Source organism: Crinia signifera, chromosome 7, assembly GCF_055691185.1.
Source record: "Crinia signifera chromosome 7, ASM5569118v1, whole genome shotgun sequence".
NCBI classification, from domain to species: Eukaryota; Metazoa; Chordata; class Amphibia; order Anura; family Myobatrachidae; genus Crinia; species Crinia signifera.
In genome coordinates this window covers 145935202-145960977 of record NC_139223.1, presented here as the reverse complement: position 1 = coordinate 145960977, position 25776 = coordinate 145935202, and the positions used below count along the sequence as shown (strand labels likewise).

General features: G+C 42.4%; 1 protein-coding gene across 1 annotated transcript in view; it reads right to left on the bottom strand.

Annotated features, from left to right (window-relative positions):
* TTC21B (tetratricopeptide repeat domain 21B) overlaps positions 1 to 25776 on the bottom strand; it is a 110492-nt gene that overhangs the window by 9109 nt on the left and 75607 nt on the right. Inside the window, exons 21-27 of the mRNA XM_083153910.1 lie at positions 20113 to 20223; positions 15198 to 15279; positions 13884 to 14034; positions 13582 to 13743; positions 12506 to 12701; positions 10275 to 10499; positions 964 to 1084 (exon numbers count right to left, since the gene is read on the bottom strand). Of these exons, the coding sequence (XP_083010036.1) occupies positions 964 to 1084; positions 10275 to 10499; positions 12506 to 12701; positions 13582 to 13743; positions 13884 to 14034; positions 15198 to 15279; positions 20113 to 20223 (1048 nt within the window). The remainder of the gene's footprint in view (positions 1 to 963; positions 1085 to 10274; positions 10500 to 12505; positions 12702 to 13581; positions 13744 to 13883; positions 14035 to 15197; positions 15280 to 20112; positions 20224 to 25776) is intronic.

Below are 25776 nucleotides of genomic sequence, written 5' to 3'. Positions count from 1 at the left end.
TAAATCACAACTAATTTAATATTTTTCCTGAAATTAGTAACCAACTTTTGGCCTAGGGGTGCCGTGAAAAATATTCTGATACTTTAGGGTGCCGTGATTCAAAAAGTTTGGGAACCACTGGCATAGGAGTTATCACTTTTAATTTACAGTACTGATCATGTGACCAAATATTAATCTCCAACCACATCAACATAAGAACCCACTAAAACAGATTTAATCTCCAAGTACATGGGCCTAGAGTTATGGGAAGAAGAAACAAGCAACATGCAGAAATGACCGTTCATATAAAGCAAGTTCAATTCTTATTGTTTTTAATACAAAATGATAGCCATCACTAGCCGTGTTTTATTTTCTTCCAGACCCTTTAATTTCCATTCCGAATTGTTAATGATATGATTATACCATAATTCTGTCCGGATTTCTAGTGTTCTAATAAATGCCACTTGTTAAAGTGAAAAATAAAATAAAAGGTGCAGGTGCTCTTTCCATTAAAATACACTGTTCAGTAGATATAGTACAGCATGAAGGTGCTGGCATTATGCCGTGGGACTGTTTCAGCTGTTTTTACAGAAAATTCGGTAATCCGGTTGAACTGGCCAGCTCGGTGTCTATATCTTAACTCCATCGAGAACCTCTACAACAAATGGGTGCATTCTAGGCTGACTTCAGTGTCACAGTTTGTTACTATACTTAAAGTGGAATGGCAACACATAGGACGCCTGCTGTTGTCCAGGAACTTGTGGACAGTTTGCGAAGAAGGGTGTCTGCAATCACTGTGCATGGTGGACCTAAAAATATTTTTGATCAATTTGCGGTTTGTGTCCATTATCTTTTTTTCTACATTTTATTGTACACTACATCTGTTGGTGGTCGTATAACGCTTGGACCTTCTAGAATTATTCAGTGAGTCTTCCATAGAAACTATCCACACACAGCACACATGTTGTCATTTTCCTATCTTACCAACAGTCGGATTGGTCCTGTTTCCTAACTTCCAGGCCATTTCATAGTTGCTGGCTGCATCTTTATATGCCTGTTCTTTTTCCATTATGTAGCCAGTGTATTCGTAAGCCTTGCAGCAGGACTGTAACAATGGATTTAATGTGGTTAATAGGATATCAAATTGTGGAAAACAAAGTTAAATACACAGTGTTACTGGTAAAAGCTCATATCTTTGTCTGGAATTGCTATGGACTGCTACAAAGTGTTCCTGCACTTAGATCACAATGTTGTTATTTAATCTGCTACAATTTTAGACTCGATGGAGACGCAAAAGTAAAACATAAAATGTCAGCAATTCTCATCTTGGTGTGATTCCATGTCTCTATTCACAAACACTGCACTTGTTTCCCCATGACTGCGAGCATCACAATAATAACAACATGTAATGTACAGCAGTAAAACGTTCACAAGCTGTATAAGCAAACTTCGTTCTGTACACTGACAAATGTCTCTTAAAACATTTATACCCCAATAAACACAAAAGCATATTCACAAATATCCATTAAATCCCTCACAATTGGTCATACACAACAATACAATTATAATGAAATGGTAAAAATCACTTTATATCACTCTTCCTCCTGTAGCACATGCCTCCCCATGTCAATTGCTACGGTACTATCCAAAACATGACATGCCAAACCCCTCTGCAGCAGGCATGGGGGCAGATGTATTAAGCCTGGAGAAGAGAGAAACTGGAGATAAAGTGAAAGGATATAAAGCACCAGCCAATCAGCTGTGTTTTAAAATTATAGTCGGGAGTTGATTGGCTGGTGCTTTATCTCCTTTCACTTAATCTCCAGTTTCTCTCTTCTCCAGGCTTAATACATCTGTCCCTTTATGTTTTATAGGGGTCTAGTTACTAAGCCTTGGATGGAGATTAAGTGGACGGAGTTAAAGTAACAGCCAACAGCTCATATTAAGGCAGATGTATTAATCCTGGCAAAGAGATAAAGTTTAGATAAATTGGAAGGAGATAACGCATCAGCCAATCAACTCCCAACAGTCATATTTTAAACACAGCTCTTGGCCAGGCTTAATACGTTTGCCCCGTAATTTTTTAAACACAGTCTGTCACATGGCAGTTAGGAGTTAACTGGGTGATACTTTATCGCCATCCATTTTATCTCTAGCAAATATACCCCTTAAGGCCCCCAGACATTAGGCCACCCTGTCCTGAGGACAAGTCGGACCCAATTTCCCTTGAGCTTCCCAGGCAGGCTCTATTACGATTTGGCATTGATGTGCCATTTTTACATGCGATGAATCACATGCGATTTATCACTTGTAAAGACTCACGGGGACCTGCAGCAGTGACGGGGTGTATGTTCAGAATATATGTTCAAATATTCTCTGTAAAGCGCTGCGGAATATGTGTGTGCTCTATAAGAAACAGTTATTACAATAAATAATGATAAAATTAAATAGTGTGTATAGGCTTTTATGCAGATGACTGCTTTTGTACATTTTCCTGCGTCTGGGAGCAAACAGTCGATTGCAATTTGTCCCCAGAAATTTCCAGATTTTCATTACAACCAGCCAGATTGGAAAAATAATCTTCTAGTGTGTATGGACCTTTAGTCAAAATAGGTATTTTTCCATAAATAAATCAGAAGAAGGGGGAAGAAGTTATGCCTATAGTTTTAGATTTGGAAGATAATGCTGAAGTGGAGGTGTTAGAATACCTTTCTGCGGAGAACACAATAATCGCTGAGCGTGCCTATATATTATATTAATGAACGTTCTACAGCTAGAACAGGGTTTAAGGTAAGATCTGAGTTCTATCCCCTACAATATAGGGAGGGGTCCATATGTAGAAAGCTTTTATAATGCTATAATATAACAAAGCTGATAAGACATCTCTCAGAGATAAGCAATTAAAGCAGTACTTTATGACCCCAGTCTCAGCATTAAAGAGGCGGACAAGAGGGTGGGGTTATAGTGATAGAAACAGCTGATCATCTAAAACAAGCATATAGGCAGCGAACTGGTGCAAATTATTTTGATAAATTATTGGGAGACCCCACCCTACTATTTCAGAATTAATTCAGACATGTATTAGATGAGGGTCTGTCCGTGGGCGCGATATCCAGGGAACTTCATAACTTTTGTACATTCCATATCCAATTACACCAAGTTATTATTTTCAGCCAAAGATCTATAAAACCCTGACCTGCCCACCGAGCAGGCTTATAATTGCAGGGATAGGATCTATGATGAATCATCTATCGTTTTTTGTTGACAGTCATCTACAAAAGTATGTCTATAATTTGGATTCATATAATAAAGACACAATGCACTTTTTACAAAAAATGAGGACAATTGAATGGAAAAGTAAATATTTTATTACTAGTGATGTGGAGCAGTTATGCTCTACTAAGTGGTTCTCAACCTCAGTCCTCAGGACCCCCACACAGTGAAAGTTTTCCATATCCCCACACAGAATCACAAGTGAAATAATTAGCTCCACCTGTGGGTCTTTTAAAATGTGTCAGTGAGTAATGAGTGCACCCGTGCACATGCTGGGTGGCCAAGAAATGTGAACTGTGTAGGGGTCTTGAGGACTGAGGTTGAGAACCACTGCTCTAATATACCGTATATACTCGAGTATAAGCAGAGTTTTTCAGCCCTTTTTTTAGCTGAAAAAGCCCCCACTCGGCTTATACTTGAGTCAGTGGCTTCTTTGCTGCGTCCAGCCATCCACTTCGCTGCCCGGCTGCACTTTAAACATAGGCGCGGCTACGGCAACATGGCCGCCGGCCTCCTGCACTATACATGTCCTCAGCGCAGGAGGCCGGCGGCCATGTTGCCGTAGCCGCGCCTATGTTTAAAGTGCAGCCGGGCAGCGAAGTGAATGGCAGGGCAGTGGCGGCGGCTGCGTACCCCCCGCTCCCCGTGGAGCCAGTCAGCGGCGCACCCCAAACACGCTGGAGTCGGATGCTGGAGGAGGTAAGCGGCGGCTGCTCCCTCCCCCCTCCGTGTGTGGTGTCCCTTGCATGGGGATCAGCCTGTGGTGTCCCAGGGGTGAGCAGGGGAATCAGCCTGTGGTGTCCCAGCCTGTAATGTATTGTGCAGGAGGAGCAGCCTGTGGTGTCCTCTGCAGGGGGAGCCACCTGTGGTGTCCTGCTATTATGCAGGGGGAGCCACCTGTGGTGTCCTGCTATTAGGCAGGGGGAGCCACCTGTGGTGTCCCAGGGGTGAGCAGGGGGATCAGCCTGTGGTGTCCCAGCCTGAGCAGCCTGTGGTGTATTGTGCAGGAGTAGCAGCCTGTGGTGTCCTCTGCAGGGGGAGCCCCCTGTGGTGTCCTGCTATTATGCAGGGGGAGCCACCTGTGGTGTCCTGCTATTAGGCAGGGGGAGCAGCCTGTGGTGTCCTGCTATTATGCAAGGGGAGCAGTCTGTTGTGTCCTGGTATTTTTATACAGGGAAATATACCAGTAGCTGCTGCATTTCCCACCCTAGGCTTATACTCGGGTCAATAAGTTTTCCCAGTTTTTTGTAGTAAAATTAGGTGCCTCGGCTTATATTCGGGTCGACTAATACTCGAGTATATACAGTAAATCACGATTTGGGAATATAGGCCATAGAGTACTATTTATCAAATGATTCAAAGATGACAGAAAAATTAAGCACTTTTATTTTACAATCTATCAGATTTATATTGACAATTATTTTATTTTTTATTCTAATTCTTATTTACAGTGACGGGGTACCACCATGGGGACCAGGTTCGCCCAGAGATTTGCAAACCTTTTTATGGGCCACTTTGAGGAGCAGCACAATTGAGGGGGCTCGGTCTCGGGGCAGGCCTGGTCCTCTATAGCAGGTACATTGATGATTCAATGTTCAGTCGGGGCGGTGAGGGGGACTGGTGGCAATGGCGGGGGAGGCGTCAGGGACCGGCAGCAGGCTCCGTTGCCAAGGGGCGCCTAGTGTCATGTAGTGTCTATCAAGTTCATAAATATTTTGAATGCACTCTGTGAATTATTTATCACTAATAATTTTTATTAAATTAATATATTTTTATATACATTGTTGTATTTATTATATTGAGTACAGCAGCGCCTCCTAAAGGTGACAATTTGTATTGCCACCACTCTAGATATTTGTTTTTACATAGAGGTTGACAATACCTCTGAATAAGGGGCTGCAGCTACACTCAGGAAAGTAAGAAGGTCTTGCCATCAACATTAGAACCAGCACTTCGGCATGACCTAGTGTCACTTTTTTTGGCTATTAATACATAAAGAGCACTCATTCCATATTTCATTCTAAAACCTGCAAGTAAGGTTTCTTTAAAAGGAGCAAAAACTAGAGACCCACAATGCTTCTCTGTGTGAGCAAGAGCGCATAGTTGGAAACACCCCACCCATCATATTATGGCAATATATAATATATACACATATATTAATGCTCAAAAATCTGTTCGTCAGGTCAGAAAAGGCATGATGAAAATGCACACATCACACATTGAAGTCAAATCTCCAACCACTTTAGAACCGCCAAGTTCATTTACTGTAATTCATCTTTTTAAATACTACTCAGATGGGCTTTAAATTAATCATGATGTCTTTATTACGGTTACTTCTGTGTGTTTGAAGCTTTTTATTGCATTGGCCAAAGTGTTCTTACAATTATGCTTTACAACCGGATTGTGCAAAATGCATCCTAAGTACAGTATCTGTAGATGCCAGAGAATTAATGTCCTTCAGGAGGGATAAGAAATCTGTAAATATTCTATGTAAACGAAACCTAAATGGTCATAAATGAATCAAACAAAACAAAGAAAAATAATGACTATATTTAATCCTATTTAATTCTTATTGTTATATTGTACCATCACTGTAGATTTGCTGTTACACACAATTATATTCCCCTTGTACCCCTACCCATGCAAAGTGTGTTTGCACCTCTTATTTTGAAGTAAAATTGGTTGTTTTTCTACATATCCCTGCCTGTCATTCATCCCACATCATACACACACCAAGGAGCAGAGCACTGCACTAACCCAAACTTTAGTTCAGCAATTCTATCCAGATCGGTCATCTGGTAAGTGGAGCAGCTAGCACTGAACAACCGAGTACAGTGCGCGGACCCCAAAAACGTTTTCAAAACAAAGAAAAAAGCAGCCATAATGGGTGCACACTGTATCTTTAACCCTTTCATGTCCAACGTCTAGACATACTCAACAGCTCTAGGGCTTGTCGCAGATCCAATGGTGAGCTACTTTAAAATAAGAACATTAACGTTCAATGTAGACCATTTTTGAATAAAAATAAATAAATAAATTACAATAAAGTTAAACATTTTAACCAGACTGTTTGAATTGCAATAAAAAAAATTTGGACTGCAAGTGTGGTTAAAACATTCATTTTAAAAGATTGATTTTCAATTATTCTGCTAGTATCTTTAAAGATCAATAGACTAGTAGTGATAAAGAAATTTCTGCCCCAATTATGTGCATTTAAGATAGCTAGGTTACATTAATAAATGTCCATATCTATGATTATATGGTTGTCTACTTATTTTATATTAATTAAATTGGGAAACTGTATATGGAAGATAATAAAATCTTATTTTATATATTGTGGTTGCACAGTACCGTTACTTTTATATTTACGATAAACTGTGTCTGTATGCACTAATAAGTGTTGTTATACAGTATTCATAGTATACAGTATTAATACAGTATTAATAGCCACTTGTAACAATTTTAGGTATGGTGCCTCCTCCCCCAAATGGGTGTTTCCTGTGACAGTTACTGGAAAAAGAGTTAAACTGAGTTCTAAGGGGCCGATTCAGCTTTGTTAGCCAAACATAAAACCAAACAACTGGGTAACACCACGATGCACTGTAGATGGGGCAGAGGCGGTGTGTACTCAAACGGAAACCTAAACTGCAGCCAGTATTTACCCTGCACGGAAAAAAATCTAACCTACCCAAATCTAAATCTCTCTGCACATGTTACATCAGCCCCGCCTTCCGTGCAACTTGGTTTTGCCCAGTTGAGTGCTTTTTTGCTTTGCTAACAAAGTAGAAACAGGCCCTACTGTTAAGCAAATAATCCTCATTACACCAATTTGTACCCCAATGTAGACTGCTTATTAAACTCTAGCTGGCACATACAATATTTAGAACATAGCAATTCATAGTTGTTAATACAGGGCTGTGTCTGATCACTTCCAGCAGGTGCTTCTCAGTGTATACCGTAATGAGCGCAAATGTGCTGCTTAGAGCAGTGCAGTGCTGATAGATACATTATATGTAGCTATTCAATTCCCAATAATGGAGCATTAAAGTGCTCAATATATAGATTATTTTTGGCAACTGTACCAGGAGCTGCCTGTGTGCAGGACAAGACAATATAGTGACAAGTTATAAGCTTCTTAATACTATATACAGTAATGATCCTACAATTAGAAGCTACAAACGTCTCTGCTGTAAGGTGAACCTTATCCTTGCCTATTGTGAGATGTTTCTACAAACTACAAGGTTGCCCTTTGGCCTTCTGGTCTATCTGGTGATCACCAATGACAAACCATATACAATATATACATTTTTCAGTACTTGTGTAGTTTCACGGCGCCACCGCGCGCACAGTCTGTTTCAGAAACTTGGCAGCCTGCCAGAGTCTCTATTTAACTGTGCGCGTGCCGCTCTAGCTGTTATCCTAGCTGTTCTCAGCGCTACGTTACCAGCGTAGCGTGTGCGCGTGCCACTCTAGCTGTTCTCATTGCAGCTATCAGCGTAGTGTAATGTACACGCTACAATTGAGACGCTTTAGCGTCTGAATCCCGAGTCCTTGCAAGCCGCTAAGAAGGGGGTTATCTGGATTCAGACTCTAATGCGTCTGAATTTGGTAGGGTGTAGGGGTACATAGGGGTGCACTCTGCAAAACACTCCTAAACCTGTTCACAATGACACTAGTCGACATAACAGCTGTCGACCTTGTTAATTCCACTATCCACGCCAACCCGAAGCGTGGCGAGCGCAGCGAGCCCCGCGAGGGGCGGCGGTACGTGTCCTACGACCTTTTCATACCCCCACTATCCACGTCGGCGTGGAGTCGAGAATAGAAAGTGTGGCGAGAGCAGCGAGCCATCGAGCCCGAAGGGTGGCGAGCGCAGCGAGCCCCGCGGCTATCTTCACAGGGATCCGCATCCCCTCGCGGGCTTCACAGGTGTCCGCGTCCCCTCACGGGGCTTGCTGCGCTCGCCACGCTTCGGGCTCGGTGGCTCGCTGCGCTCGCCACACTTTCTATTCTCAACTCCACGCCGACGTGGATAGTGGGGGTATGAAAAGGTCGTAGGAAACGTACCGCCGCCGCTCGCCACGCTTCGGGTTGACGTGGATAGTGGAATTAACAAGGTCGACAGCTGTTATGTCGACTAGTGTCATTGTGAACAGGTTTAGGAGTGTTTTGCAGAGTGCACCCCTATGTACCCCTACACCCTACCAAATTCAGACGCATTAGAGTCTGAATCCAGATAACCCCCTTCTTAGCGGCTTGCAAGGACTCAGAATTCAGACGCTAAAGCATCTCAATTGTAGCGTGTACATTATGCTACGCTGATAGCATAGCGCTGCAATGAGAACAGCTAGAGTGGCACGCGCACACGCTACACTGGTAAAGTAGCGCTGAGAACAGCTAGTATAACAGCTAGAGCGGCATGCGCACAGAGTCTGGCAAGCTGCCAAGTTTCTAACAGACTGTGCGCGCGGTGGCGCCGTGAAACTACACAAGTACCCATTTTTCTATTTAATGCAGTAGGTTTAAAAAAAGTTTTAGGTCTTGTTGGGATACCATATTATTTCTACACATAGAAAGCATTTAAAATCGAGATGGAGAAAATGTAAAATATAAAAAAATGTAATCACCAATTTCAAATACAAAAGCTCTGGGGGGAAATAAATCTGTTTTCAGTAGAGCACTGAGAAAACTCTACCACAAAGGGGTTTATAGAAAAAACTTTTTTGCAAACCTAAAATATGGCTTTTGTTAAGTCACATTTATGTTTTAAATACAAAATGAAAGTAATGTGATATCTGGAATTGTCTTTGTTACATGTGACAATTGTTTGTGTTGTTTTTTTTTTCACCTAGAGGTGCAAAAAAAAATAAATTCTAAAAAGAGAGACATCGTATACATCAATTTTCTTTTCTAATATACAGTATTTCCAAATTAAGCATAATCTTGGACTTCCTGTAAATGGACACAAAACTGATATAGCACACTCTTAAAAGACAGTTCCTGTATCCTCCTCATACTGGCCTATTCTCCCGGATCTGCAAGGAGGCTCCCAAAAATTGAAAGGCGCTCCCAGCTTCCACGAAGAGTGGGTTTGTCTCCCATAGTTGAGTGAAGTGGGCATACCCCCGTAGGCAAACCTGCGATTTGTGCTGAATAGCGTAATCATAACCATGCCCCCTATTATACAGTGCTGTTAATGTTGGTACTGCATTGCAAGGTGGGTGGCTACGATGATGTGATCAAGCACCCACGCCCTCGAACCACCATAATTTGCCGCATCATGTTTCCACACTGACACTGATATTAAGCAACCCCCCCCCCTCCCCCCTGCTGTGCTGACCGATGTGTCTCGGTAGAAATCAAAACATGTGCAAATTGAGTTAAACAGTGGAGTTAAACCTGCTTTCGCAACAATCACCCAACAAGGAGTACAAACCACAAAAAACTGAAAGTTCAATAAATAAAAATGAATTCAATGAGGATCACGAACAGATAAACTGAAGTCCAAGAGGAGCACTAAAGTCCATCTTTGTAGGTCACTGCGGTATGTCATGTTACAAAGATAAAGGAAGTAGTATGCAAGAACATTTTAAAAGGAATTAGTTAATAACCTAGTTAATCACATAAACGGAATACAAATGAGGATGTAAAGTCTGTGTACCAATGAGAAGGACTAATATGGGTTGTATTGTCAATTTAATGGCTTCTGGAAAGGGAACATTATAACCCCCAAGAGAATTATTCTTCATTCAGATAAAAGGTATTTTTCTGATAATGCAGTGTAGTAATCACTTTTTTCTATCTGAAGTCAATTATGAGAACGCCTAATTTTTATTACAATTATGGAAATGGCAATGAGTTTTTCATTTCCCTTAAATGCATTTTAACAATCCTGTGCAATTTTGAATTTAAACAAGATGAGGATTTAAACTATTATCAATGGAGTAGGAAGCGTGGAACATGCAGAATCCAAAGTACAAAACAAGTTTTACAAAAACCCCAATGCGGCCTCATTTCCATACCCTGTTATGTCGGAGGCAGCGTTTCAGCAGCTCGCCCGCCATATCGTATTTTCCAGACTGAATATAAATGTCCGCCAGGAGTAACAGACTCTTTTCAAACTCTTCTGCATCTATTGGATTCCAGTTCATTTTGGAGATTCTTTTCAACTGGTTTCGTGCTCTTGGGGTTTGTTTCAATATCATGTAAGCGGTGGCCATACCCAACAGTGCTGGTACATGGTCCTTCTGATTGATTAAAACAGAACCAAATGTTATCCAATGATAAACACAAGTTTAATTAGTTATTGCAAAAACTAGAGACCAACACATACATGCTACTAGCATGAGTTATTCTACAGCCATGGACAAAAGTTTTGAGAATGACATCAGTATTGGTTTTTCAGTCTGTTGCCTCAGTTTTCATAATGGCAATTTGCATATACTGCAGCATGTCATGAAGAGAGATCAGATTAATTGCAATGAGTATGAACTTAATCTCAAAAACAACAATTCAACTGCATTTCAGCCTGGCCACAATAGGACCAACTGACATCATGTCAGTGAATCGCTCATTGACACTGGCGTGTAAAGCATTTTATTCTCAGCAGATGGCACCTTTCATTACTGAGGGGGTGCAATTTAGAGCCACGTTTCCCTACTATGTATATGTGTAGAAATACACACCTGAGGTTTGAGGATGCCTCATCTAGATTGGCACCCTCCCCCACCACCCTCTATGTTTTTAAGCAGGGAACCAGCATCGACTGCACTGCGACAGAGGCATAATTCCAAGTAAGTCCTATTTATTTGTATATAGTGTCAGAAAATTTTGGGTTGGCATCTGGGTGTGGGGCCCCCGGGCTGCTCTGGCTGGACTGTCTCAGGGCATCACAACTTAAATACACAGTCACTTTTTATATCATGTTTGTTTATTATCTATGTATGCACTCTTTTGTTCATACACTCTCTACCTCCAAACATATAGTAGGGACCTTCATACTTATAATTTTACCACTTTACTATTACTATTCTTTATTGTGATGCCCGGGGGGGTCCTTAGCTGGATCATGTTTCGGGGTTCCCTGTGTCCCAGGTGGTGACCCCATAGTGTTAGGGACCTGCTCGACAAGAGGTGATCTGGACGATTGGTGGGCAGGCCAATATCACTGGCCACTGATATACCAACAACCTCTTATTATATATTATAATGTAATGATCGCATAGTGCATTTGCACCCTCTCTCTCTATCTCTCTCTCTGTAAACCATTTTATTCTCAGCAGATGGCACCTTTCATTACTGAGGGTGTGCAATTTAAAGCCACTTTTCCCTTTATGTTCTAATTGCAAATAGGACATAAAAACAGCTTCTGCTGATTAAAATGACTATATTCAGTGTGTGATTGCCACTGTATCTGTAGAAGAAATGAAAGGTCACAGTGTTTTCCCGGAAAGTGTAACGTAACCTTTTGTATGCAGATACAATGGCAGTCCCACTGAATAAAGACATGCCATATATCATTTTAATCAGCAGAAGCTTCTTGTGTGTATATTTTGCATTTAATCGAAAAAAAGGACACCCAGTGATTCTGTCACGCACTGGAATGGCTGTTTAACGCAAAAGGTGGCTAGCTGTATATGGACACATCTGTAGTTTAATGACTACATAAAAAGAGTGGCCAATATGACTTTATGCCAGACATTCCTAGCCTCGGTCCTTAAGGCACAATAACAGGCCAGGTTTTAGGTTGGGAATGCCTGCTCTTTGCTGATCTACAGATAGAGCGCCCTTCATTCTTGCGGAGGCTGGCTGTTGGATCGCCAGCCCCTGGAAGGGGACACGCATGCGTCCCCTTACTACAGAGCTCCACGGCGGTCCCCGCCGCTAAACGCCGCCTGATCCCCCCCCCCTAACCCTGCCCATCTCCCTGAAGCAGAGATGGGCAGGGTTCGTGTCCCCTACCCCCCCGGAAACTGGGACACGCGTGCATGTGGGACGCTCACGCGTCCCAGTCAGATGGAGCGCCAACTCGCTAGCGGGGGCAATCTGGCAAGCCCCGGCACTGGCTGAGAAGCGCTCCATCTGTATGTTGATGTCTATATTCTACTAGCCTATTGAACTAATGTGGAGAAGAAGCTGAGATAGAGTACGGTCTAGTTTACCCATTACCGCAATGAGTGTTCTACCTAATAGACTCTTGTGTAGCTTACGCCTCCAACATATACACATTTAAGATGAAAGCGAAGGAGCTTACTTCTGCAGCGGCCACTTCGGTAAATGTATTAAGTGCTCGTTCTACATTTGCTTTTTGTTTGGTAGCCATCAGGCAATAGTTCTCCATAATCCGCAGCTGTATGTGACCCTGGAGCGTCTGCGGTTTTAGTTCTTTAAGAAGCTTCTCTGCAGTACTGACAGCGAGTTGAACAGACTCTTGCTTTTCTGTGGAATTCCTACATAATCAAAACGTTAACAGTATATTTTTATTTTATCTAGTATTTAATATGAAATGTCACGTAAACTAGGTTACAAGGCTGGGTTACAGTCCTTAATCACTGATCCAGTGAAAATGTACACTCCTCGGGCCTGATTCAGTTGGAAGTAAAGTAAAGCTGGGTACACACTATGTGATTCACAGTGCTCCCGGACGAACGTTCTACCAAATTCACACATATTATTTAACAACCTGTGAGAGCGCATCGCTAACCATATTTATCTTACAGTTTATATGCACTTTAAGGGCTCTGAAGTACAAATGAACTATTGAGAATATAGTCTGACCTCTTATGCGAGAAGTGTTTGAAACAGGTCAGTAAAAGTGACTGTTCTTTTAGCGATGTTGTGAATTACCTGAGCATTTACTATTAGTGAAGTCTACCACAACTCTAGGGCCCCGGGCCCCCTGGTCAAAAAAATATGTCAAAAACAGCAAAAGGTGCAGAACAAGTTTTGTGGAATAATCCAATAATCCCATTCTCCAGAAACAAGCTCATTGAAAGGCCAGCTGTAAATAAGATCTATGGAACCATAAATATTTAGAAATAACTCATGTAAATATGACCGGTTCCCTTCTTTAACATAAATGGGGCAAATTATTTTTAACCTAAGGAGGGGCATTAGAACGAAGCTTACCTTTAAAAGACTAAGAAGCCTGCAGGCTGACTACAACCTACTATATATATGTAACAAACTGGACCAACAAGAGGGAGAACAGCCTGTTGGTCTGGATCACGACTGTCAAGTAGTGGAATTCCGACTGTCTGAAAATCAACTGCTACCCATGTAAGGTGTCTTGTCCTATTCATATACAAAGCTGACAGATTATTTTCTTACCCCATGTCACCATCCAGGTTGTCAAACACTTCTCCTCCCACTGTGTCATTATCTGGATTCAGACAGATCTCAATCATATTATAGACAGCATTCTGCCCCCAGTCACTATCTTTACGAGCTTTATTGAAATGCCGCAGAGCATCGTTGGGCTCACCAGTGTACCTTAGGAAACATATAGATGTGTGTAATGTATTAGACATGCTACTTAAAAGGACAACATAAAGCTAACATTGAAAAAAAATGCAAACATTCTAACATAATATATATTTATTGTCAAAGTTATTTAGTAAAAATGAACATACCATAGATATAATCCTTTGCAATAGTGAAATCCAGGTTCTAGTTTTGCTCTAGATGAGTGCTTCTCTGCCAGATCTAGATACTTTGGTATTTCTTCTAGTTTTTCAGCCCTTCTTAAAAGGTCAATCAAGCGAGCAAGAGTGGAGTAATTATCTGCAAAAGAAAGAACACATTCTCGATATGTTTCATAGCGCCGCATGGTTCTGCTGAACCAGATCTCGTTTGGTGATACAGCGAGTTCTACGTTCTCAATTCAAATGGCGATTTGGTCATACATGTACCAGAACAGTGGATTAGGAACACAAAACCATTAGTGCAGTCAGATGAGCACAAACATGGCACGATGCAATAATTCTGCAAAAGAATTTATGTACATACTACATTAAGCTCTAGCAAGTACAGGTTGAGTATCCCTTATCCGAAATGCTCGGGACCACGAGAATTTTGAGAAGGGATTTTTTTCGATTTTTGGAATATTTTCCCCCCATACTTACCTGGTCCCCTGGTGGTGCCCCGACGTCCATGGTGGCCTTTAGGATCCTCTTAAGCGGCATCTCCGGTCCCAGGGGTGCATTGCATGACCACACACTTGCGCAATTTACCCCTGGGACCGGAGATGCCGCCGAAGAGGATCCCGGAGGCTGCCGTGGACATCAGGGGACAAGGCAAGTATGAAAAAAGGTGTGTGTGTGTGTGGGGGGGGGGCACATATCCCCTTCATCAGATTAAAAAACTTTTTTTTTATCTGATGAAGGGGCTACGTGCCTCGAAACGTTATTAAAGTTCAGCAAATTCACCACATCAATGGCTGTTGGTGTTAGTCTCCGAGTGCCGCTCACATTATCCTCGCTATCTATTGGACCCATCATCCAGGGAAGGCACCGGGGCAAGTAACCCCTGGGGGGAGCCAGAGTGCCGGGGATCTCTAGTGTGTATATATATGTGTGTGTGTGTGTGTCTGTGAGTCTCAGAAACAGCAGAGAGTGAAACTACATATCTTACTCACACATGCACAAACAGAAGGTAGAAGACTAGTTTTTGAAGCTTTTGCTTTGAGCGGTCTTACTAGTAGCTTATATATTTAGGCACAACAGCAAATATTTTCCCTGTTTAAACATGAATAATGAAATAATTTGCTCACAGCAACAAGGAAACATTTTTAATTTCAGACCTTGTTTCTGCTTATTGCTTAGCACTCTAAAAATGCAGTCTCATTCCCCCTCTATTACAAATAACTGGTCAGGCTTTAGAGAGGCATTGTGGGTTAATGGGTTAAAAACAAATTAACCTTTTTACAATACAAGGGTTGAGCATACCTGGCTTGCGTTCCAACAGCTGCTGGAAGTGAAATACTGCTTGCTCATAATCCTGCTTCCTGAACATAAGACCAGCCATCATCTGCAAAGTTTAGAGAGAAAGCAACTAAATTAATTGGCCAATGGGCTTAATCCAGGAGGTGTACTCAGCGCAGATATTTGCACAGTTGAGTGATTTTTTCCTCTTAGTTACGTTGCAACGCAAACCATAAATGTAAAGTCATACCCAACAGCGTACAAAATAGCTATTACTTAAGATGGTATTTGCAATCCCTGGGTGTTTCATGATGGAGACTGGGAAGTGGCCTAGTCATTGTAAAAAAAGGAGGTGTCACGGGCATGTTTCACATGCGGATGGTTTCTTTATCGCATCAGCACAGCCACAGTAGCCATTTTTTTAAAGGAAGTAACACCGGAGAGTGGGACAGGAAGGGGCTGCCCAAGGAGTCAATGATTCTCTGATGGTACACCGGTGGTGGAGTGATCGGATCCACTAGCTCACTTAATCAATGCTCAGATAAGAAAAGTGGGCGTAGCATGGTTTGCTCCGTCTGTCACATGAAAGAACACAAGGGGAACACTTAAACGGGCATATGTAATTTTCACACTTGAGAATGCGGGAGTAATCGCAGACACGCAGTAGTTTCAAATGCATCTGAAACAGGCCCATAATCCTTTGCTGTCTGAGGAAGCCGCTGAGGTCTAGGAGGTGGAGAAACGTGTTGGTTTGTTTTCTTTATGGTACCAGTTGTCTGATTTCTGTTGGAGACCTTCTTCCGGTGGACGGACCCTGATATGGCCAGTCTGAAGTGCTAACCAGTAAATGCCAGGAGCCAAGAGTCCACTACTATGAACCTCTTAAAATCCCAGTCTACTTTAAAATCTATGCCTGGGAGAGACCTTGCTGATGCAGTATAACTACAATGTGTCTTGTTGCTGTGCTCAGTCTTGCCATGGTGTATGACCTGAAACAGTCTTCCACAACCTCACTTTTGTTGCAGATATTTTTATCCTCCTCACAGTGGCCACCTGTATTCACTTTACAACGTTGCTGTAACTAATATTTCTAAAGGAGTGGCAACTATTACACCCATATTTACTTGCTCTTATTCACCCAAACCTGCAACGCCTAAGCAGACCAGACTAACTAACAGCTGTCTCTTTCTCCTTGCTTAAAAATCTTTTGAGCTTTTGCATGAACTGCATCTTATTCATTATCCTTTAACCTGCTTATAACCTCATTCTTTGGGACTGCGACTTCTCAAAAAAAGTGGCATTATAATATCTAGAGGTTCTCCTCGCTGCATTAACAGAAATATCTTTCTTGGAGGATGTGTTTGTTTCTTTGATACTGTATTGTATTAAGTATAAGTAATAAGTATGTATAAGTCTTTCTTATGCTTATTATTTTTATGAATTGAATATTAAACTGTTCTTCACTATTTTAGTGCAGTGTTTATATCTTTTATTTTGTCTTTTTTCATGTGGTTAAGTACCCACATTTCACTGCAGCTTTAAATAGTAAAAGGGTTCTGCACACATAGGTTATATCTAGTGCACAGCTGTTTATTCCTGATTGTGACTGGAGCGGAGAACAAACGCCTTCCCCTAAACCACCTAGGCATGTATGCGTTTTCTGGACATTCCCAGAAAACAGACGGTTAATACCTACAAACGCTGGTTTCTTGTCAATCAACTTGCGAATGGCAAGCAATAAAATAAAGGGTACCCTATTTTTCGCACCATAAGACGCACTTTTTTCACTCAAAAAAGTGGGGCAAAAAGTATGTGTGTCTTATGGAGCGAATCCTGGAAAAAAAAAAAAAAAAAGAGCTGCAGCAGAGCCCACTCCCCCCTCCCCTAGTACTTGTCGCTCACAGAGGTCCAGATCATTCAGCGTGCTATGGGGTCCGTTCAGTGAATGGGAAATCATCGGCGGGGTCCCTGTGACAGATGGAAAATAGTAGCGCTACTAGTTCCCCGCCGATTATTTCCCATTCAGTAAGTTGTCCTGCCCTCCGACACCAACTCCTCTCCCTACCGCAGTATCCCGGGGTGCGCTGTGCGGGTGGAGTTTGCTACAGACTTACTTGCCTGCGGACTTGGTGCTGTTGCGGGGCACTCTTGCAATGTGCGGGTACAGAACAAAGGATACTGTCGGGATCACGTATAGTGAAGCCGGGGTGCTGCTACTCCAGCACCGCTGCTAGGGACTGTGACTGCCCGGCTTCCCCTGCTTTCCCTGCGAAAGCTCGGGACTGTGACTCCACAGCTTCCCCTGCGGCAGCTCGGGACTGTGACTGCCCGGCTCCCCTTGACTGTCCTGTGGCAGTTAGGGACTGTCACTGCCCGGCTCCCCCTGCCTGCCCTGTGGCAGCTAGGGAATGGCATTGGTGAATGTATCTTACATTGTGGGGTACAGTATGTGTGCGGGATAAGCAGTGTGCAGTATTTGTGTGGGATAAGTAGGGTCCATGATATGTGCAGGTTTATCACGTCCCGGCTGGTAAAATAATGTATACTCAGGGGTAGCTACCTGTACTTCACGCCCAGGACCCCAATAAGCATACCATCTTTCCCAGTGTGGACTTTCTGGATACCAGGTACCCCATTGTTACCAACCCACAACTGTGTGGCGGACACTGCTCCACAAGTCCCCCAGTGGCAAAATACCATCTAGCCAACCAAGCAGGAGGACCCTGTGAGCAGAAGCCTTTCCCAGTGACTTTCCATCTCTTGGCGGACACCGCATCCTGGACCACCCTGGTGGCTATAATCCAACATAGTCCACTAGGGCAAAAATACCAGTGGAATAGCGGAAGCCTATGGTTTACTTTTACCTCCAAACGGCCACATATACCATGATCAATAGTGAGGAAAAAATCGCTTGTCACAAAAGTGGACTCTCCTGGATCCAAAGGTCACCCAGTACCGGTAAAGTGAACTTACCCGTGACCCACTGTACCCCATTGCCCCTCATTTCTCTGGGCCAATCCACCTATTGTCCTATGGCGTGTTTTTAATAATTGTTCTATATTGTGTATTATATTGTGCATCTATTGTATATTGTTCTTACTGTACTTGTTTTTTATTATAGTAAAATATTTACATTTCCATATCCATACAATTGGTCTAAATTTATTAAGCGCTGCTCACATGCCTAGTGCATGATCCTTTGTGTGTTTTTTTTCTCTCTAGGTGGGGATTGACTACCCCCACATTTTTGAGCAGCTGCTTTCCTTAGAATAACAGCTACTGTCACAGCGCCTGATTTCTATCCTTTGTGAAAAACCGCCTGCTATTATTGCAGGATGGCCTATGGGCCATATATATGCCCAATCTACAGACCCAGAAATGCATAGTGCGATCAGCTCTGAATTAGGCCCAATATCTGCCTAAAGGTGCCCATACACGTTACAATTATTGTATACAATATTGTATACAATATCGCATCTCATCCGCATGCGGCAGTGTAGCAACAATGTAAGAAGGCAGGAGCCCATTACAGTACAGCAGTAGGACTCTAGCCGAGTTGCCAGCATTGTATATAATACAAGGCACCTTCTTCTACAGCCCCTCCTGAGCCTTAGGGAACACAAACACTTGGAACATGATCATGTCTCTTTTCTTACCTACTCTGAGAGCAGGAATACATGTATAATGCAAATGGCTTCTCCTCTGAGAAAAAAGAACAGGTATCAATTGCCTATTTAAAGATCTGCTTTCCAGCCCTGTACTTCTCAAAATGGAAACCTTTGTCCAATTTGATTTCAACCGGTAGAATAACACTGAGCTGACTTGTGCAATCTGCAAAACAGCACAAAACAGAAAAAGACTGGTGTTCCATGTAACAAGTGACTGCCCTGTAAACACGGTCAGACTGGCAAGCCTGCAGGATAGAATTACCTCATTTCAATATGTTAGGAGGATTGGATTCGCGCTCTCTCCTGGATGGAAAGTCTGGTGGCCGTATTTGTCTGCATAACAAACCGTAAAACACTCCGAGGGGAGTGAAATGACTCCTTCATGTTCTGTACCTCGCTGTCCTTTCTGCTTATTTGGCATAGTAGGCCCCCAAGCTATCAGAGGACAACAAAGCGGTGACTGAGCACAAAAGCAGGCACACATCACTTCAGATTCATTTATGTTCTGCTGAAGAAGTGGACATTAATGCAGCAGGAGGGGTCTGAGGGAAATAGACACCACCTGCCAAGATCGCAGAGTGCTGGGACCGAAGACGCAGCATTGGATCACCAGCACACCATCTTCCAGGATTCCTTCACTGCAAAGTGTCAGGGAATGTCACCCTATTCTGTCTGGGAAATCATGGTGTTTCCAATAGCATGGTGACAAATAAAATATATTTAGTAAAGTGGTTAACACACTATGCCAGTGGTTCCCAGACGAGGTCCACAAGACACGCTAATGGCCCAGGTTTTAAGGATATCAATACACAGGTGACTGAGGGGTAAATGTATGAAGCTTGGAGAAGAGGTATCTATTACCATAAAAAAACGTTATGAGCAGGGTCATAATGCTACAGCCAATCAGCTCCTAACTGTTCATTTAAATTTACATATTGTAGCTGATTGGCAGGAGCATTATCACCCTGAACATAACGTTCTTTATAGTGATAGATACCAATTCTCCAAGCTTCATACATTTACCCCTTAATTAGAACTCCGGTCCATTTGATTATAGCAGCAGATGAGCGACAGCCGGCAACGATGATGCGGGAGCATGCAGCAGCGCTCACCGCTGCCCTGTACACACGGTGGCTTTCATGCTGAAAGCCGCTCAGACAAGAAAATTGAGCGGCTTTCACATGAGTCGCCCAGAGTGTATGGGCCTTTAGTCACAGGCCTCTGACCATGTATTTGTGAGACTCCTTATTTTACATTTCCCTCTGACTCACCATTGTAGCAGCTTCGTTGTGCTGGTCATTCTTCAATAGAAGGGCACATTGCTGTTGGCAGGAGTCAATGTCATCTTGAGCAAGATATAGATTAGCCAACTCCATTATCACCTGCAAGGCAACATAGGCGATGTAGTTGGCTGATTAATAAATGCTACATAACCATGCAAATAAAGAAAGCATGCATCCCCTTTTTGGATTTATTGAATGTGTACAGTATACTGGTCTCTGGGTATAACAGACACTGAGGCCATAGGTAGATTGGCAAGAAATGTACTGCACAGATTAATACATTTTATTTCTAAGGCCCCACAAGCGGTTCGCAGATGAATGGTTGCAAGTGAGAAGAGATTCAGGTATAGACAGAAAGCTTGCAGTGCGAGCACACAGGGCTGTAAGAACAGGGGGGAAGAGGGCCCAGCTTCAGGGAGCTTACAGTTTAGAGGTAGGGGAGACCGGCAAAATGAGGTGGTTACTGGTTTATTATCCAAATTAAAATGTACTTAGCCAAAATCTAACTTTAGTATAGTTCCATCCCATTCCTAGAATCGCTACGTGTATCATGGGGCTGGAGAACAGGAATTGGGTCACAGCTTGGCTGTCTTTGTACTATTGCTTGCCCACTATGAATACAAGCTGATAAAGACACCTGTGACTGATGTCAGCAGGAAATTCCTTATACTGGCCAAAAATTGGGTAATGATATATGAATTACCCAATAAGGTCAAGTTTATATATATTAAAGTAGTCTGAGATCAGAGTTCCCTAAGTAGATAATTCTACTCGTCCTTTCCTCTTAGTTAGCCTATACCTAATGCTGGGTACACACTATACGATCGGCTGCACTTATAACAATATCTGCGGTGCTCTTCGACAAACGATCTAGCTCTTAAACACTTGGGGGTATTCAATCTTTACCGATATTTCCCAACCTATTCAATGCTGCCGTTAATGACAGCATTGAAGGGTGTCAGGTCCGACGTTTCAAAAATTCTGGTTTTTTTTGTCGGAAACGGATGCAATTTGTCGAATTCACGGCCATATTTGCAGATCCGCCGACTTTCTGACACTCGAAACATTGAATTCTAGCTGTCGATTTACTGTCGGAACGAACGAAAATGACCTGGGATTCCAACGGTCGGGACGTTCCGACAGTCGGAACCACGGATTGAATACCCTCCTTGTGTTCAGCAGACCAAAATCCCCCCTGTTGAACATGCAGTAGTTGATGATATAGTCAGATTTGACTACATGTTGACGTCGGGGGTTGTTTTGCCGTTAACTACCCGCGGGTGCGCTCATTGTTAACGGTGAAGATATGCACAAAAATATCGTCAACGATATGGTTATTGTGCATATCGTATATATATAAAAAAATCTAGTGTACCCAGCTTAACACTTTCATTTTTACTAATAACTATTACTTGTCTTCACCAAGTTTTAGACATAAACTACATACTGTATCTACTGTAATTTACCTCACTTCAAAGTTCTAGATATCACTCATTAAACTGTCATATTAACCCCTTCCTGACACAGCCAGTTTTTGCCTTCCTGACAGAGCCCTTTTTTTCAAATCTGACATGTATCACTTAAGTGGGGATAACTTTTTTTTGCTTTTACTTATCCCAGTGATTTTGAGATTGTTTTCTCGTGACACATTGTACTTCAAATTAGTGGTAAATTTGGGTCGATACAGTCTGTGTTTTTTTGTGAAAAATACCAAAATGTCGTAAAAAAATGGAAAATTTAGCAATTTGCAAAATGTTAAATTTTCTGCTTGTGAGACAAATAATCATACCACTCAAAATAGTTAATAACTAACATAGACCATATGTCTACTTTATGTTTCCATCATTATTTCAACTTCCTTTTAATTTTTTTGGACACTAGGAGGCTTACAATATGAATAGCAAATTCTCAAATTTTCAAGAAAATTTCAAACACTGATTTTTTTAGAGACCAGTTCAGTTCTGATGTGACTTTGAGGGACTTGTATGTGAGACACCCCCATAAATGATGCCATTTCAAAAACTGCACCCCTCACAGTATTCAAAACAGCATTTTGGAAGTTTGTTAACCCTTTAGGTGTTTCACAGGAATTAAAACAAAGTGTAGGTGAAATTTCAAAATTTCATTTTTTTTGCAGATTTGCAATTTTAATACATTTTTCTAAGGAACACAGTAGATTTTACTAGAGAAATGTGACTAAAAATTGATTCCCCCAATTCTTTTGTTTTCATAAATATCCTATATGTGGCCCAAGTGTGCACGTTGACCAAACCACAGGCTTCATAATAGAAGGAGCACCTACTTGATTTTGGAGCCTCCTTTTTATGAGATTATTTTTTAGGCACCATGTAGGTTTCTAGGCACCATAAGATGCTAAAAGTTAGGAACCCCCCCACAAGTGACCCCATTTTGCATTTTCACAAGGAATGAAGGAGACAAAGCACCCCAAAATCTGTGCCCTAATTTCTCCCGAGTACGGCAATGCCTCACATGTGACCAAAAAATACCATTTGGGTGCATGGCAGGACTCAGAAGGGAAGGAGTGATATTTGGATTTTGCAGCACAGATTCTGGTGGAATGTTGGTGGGTGCTATGTCGCATTAGCAAGACCCCCGAAGCACCAATACAGTGGAACCCCCCCACAAGTGACCCCATTTTGCAAACTACACCCCTCAGGGAATTCAACTAGGGGTATAGTGTACATTTCAAACCCCCAGGGGTTTCACCAATTGTGGTACAACTGGGCAGTGAAAATGAAAAATTTAATTTTTTACACAAAAATGCAGTTCTGGCTCAAAATTTTTCATTTTCACAAGGAATGAAGGAGACAAAGCACCCCAAAATCTGTGCCCCAATTTCTTCCGAGTACGGCAATGCCTCACATGTGACCAAAAAATACCATTTGGGTGCATGGCAGGACTCAGAAGGGAAGGAGTGATTTTGGGATTTTGCAGCTCAGATTCTGGTGGAATGTTGGTGGGTGCTATGTCGCATTAGCAAGACCCCCCAAGCACCAATACAGTGGAACCCCCACACAAGTGACCCCATTTTGCAAACTACACCCCTCAGGAAATTCATCTAGGGGTATAGTGTACATTTCAAACCCCCAGGGGTTTCACCAATTGTGGTACAACTGGGCAGTGAAAATGAAAAATTAAATTTTTTACACAAAAATGCAGTTCTGGCTCAAAATTTTTCATTTTCACAAGGAATGAAGGAGACAAAGCACCCCAAAATCTGTGCCCCAATTTCTCCCGAGTACGGCAATGCCTCACATGTGACCAAAAAATACCATTTGGGTGCATGGCAGGACTCAGAAGGGAAGGAGTGATTTTTGTATTTTGCAGCTCAGATTCTGGTGGAATGTTGGTGGGTGCTATGTCGCATTAGCAAGACCCCCCAAGCACCAATACAGTGGAACCCCCCACAAGTGACCCCATTTTGCAAACTACACCCCTTAGGGAATTCATCTAGGGGTATAGTGTACATTTCAAACCCCCAGGGGTTTCACCAATTTTGATACAACTGGGCAGTGAAAATGAAAAATTACATTTTTTTACACAAAAATGCAGTTCTGGCTCAAAATTTTTCATTTTCAGAAGGTATGAAGGAGAAAAAGCACCCCAAAATCTGTGCCCCAATTTCTCCCGAGTACGGCAATGCCTCACATGTGACCAAAAAATACCATTTGGGTGCATGGCAGGACTCAGAAGGGAAGGAGTGATTTTTGGATTTTGCAGCTCAGATTCTGGTGGAATGTTGGTGGGTGCTATGTCGCATTAGCAAGACCCCCCAAGCACCAATACAGTGGAACCCCCCCACAAGTGACCCCATTTTGCAAACTACACCCCTTAAGGGAATTCATCTAGGGGTATAGTGTACATTTCAAACCCCCAGGGGTTTCACCAATTTTGATACAACTGGGCTGTGCAAATGAAAAATTACATTTTTTTACACAAAAATGCAGTTCTGGCTCAAAAATTTTCATTTTCAGAAGGTATGAAGGAGAAAAAGCACCCCAAAATCTGTGCCCCAATTTCTCCCGAGTACGGCAATGCATCACATGTGACCAAAAAATACCATTTGGGTGCATGGCAGGACTCAGAAGGGAAGGAGTGATTTTTGGATTTTGCAGCTCAGATTCTGGTGGAATGAATGGTGGGTGATATGTGGCATTAGCAAGACCCCCGAAGCACGGTGAAATGATGAACCTAATAATCCATAGATGTGTGGTATATTTTAAAACACTCCTTTATACATAGGCCGGGTTTGTCGGGGCAAGTTTCACAGTGGAAAATAGTTTCCTTTCTTATTCCCTTTTTATAGCAAACTTTGCACCTTTTTTGTGTCCTGCCCTTTCTTGCAGTGGAGGGGATTTCGTTAGGAAAATGCTGCCCTGGTACAATACGGGGGCCAGTACTAGAAGTACTGGGGCCCTCTGCCTGCTGGTTCCCAAATATTAGGCCCTTTATGACTTCCTCTTGAAAGTGCATAAATGTCCCCCTCTGGCTGGTAGAACAGAATAGCACGTAAGCGTTATACAGTGCCATCTGGATGATATACACGGCCAGCTTCTTGTACCAGATTTTTGTTTTCCGCAGGGCACTGTACGGCTTCAGTACCTGATCTGAAAGATCCACTCCGCCCATGTACCTATTGTAATCTAGGATACAATTAGGTTTTGAGGTGTGGGTACTGGTACCTCGTACAGGGATGGAGGTGGTACTGTCTCCATGAATTGTTGTCAGTATAAGGACATCCCTCTTGTCCTTATATTTGACCAACAACATATTTTCGGTGCATATTCTCCTGCTTTCACCCCTTCTCATTACTTGGGCAATGTGCATTTTTGGGAGGCCTCTTTGGTTCTTACGCACAGTACCGCAAGCTGCTGTACCTCTTGAACCAAGGGCCTTAAACAGGGGGATGCTAGTGTAAAAGTTATCCACATAGAGGTGATAACCTTTATCCAGGAAGGGGTGCACTAAATCCCAGATAATTTTTCCACTAACACCTACGAGGGAGGGGGGGCATTCTGGCGGTTCAATTCTTGAATCCTTCCCTTCATATACCCTAAACCTGTGGGTGTACCCTGAGGTGCTTTCACACAGCTTATACATTTTTATGCCATACCTTGCCCTCTTACTGGGAAGGTACTGGCGGAATTTAACCCTTCCTTTAAAATGTATAAGGGACTCGTCAATACAAATAAATTTTTCAGGGATGTACATCTCTGCAAATTTGGCACTGAAATGATCAATGACCGGCCTGACTTTGAATAGCCGGTCAAAGGTGGGATCATCTCTGGGTGGGCACAGTGTATTATCGGTGTAATGTAAAAATTTAAGGATTATCTCAAAACGAGCCCGAGTCATGGCCATACGGTAAAATGGGGTGCTTTACAGAACATCTGTACTCCAATATTGCCTAATTTCTGGCTTTTTTACTATGCCCATATGTAACACCAGACCCCAAAACGTCATCATCTCTACTGCATCTACAGGGGTCCACCTAGCAAATGATGACGTGGGGTTTTGAGCAATAAACTGCTGGGCATATAAATTACTTTGGTCCACCATTAAATTTATAAAATCATCAGAGAAAAATAATTTGAAAAAGTCAATTTCTCTGAGACCTGCTGAATCAAATTG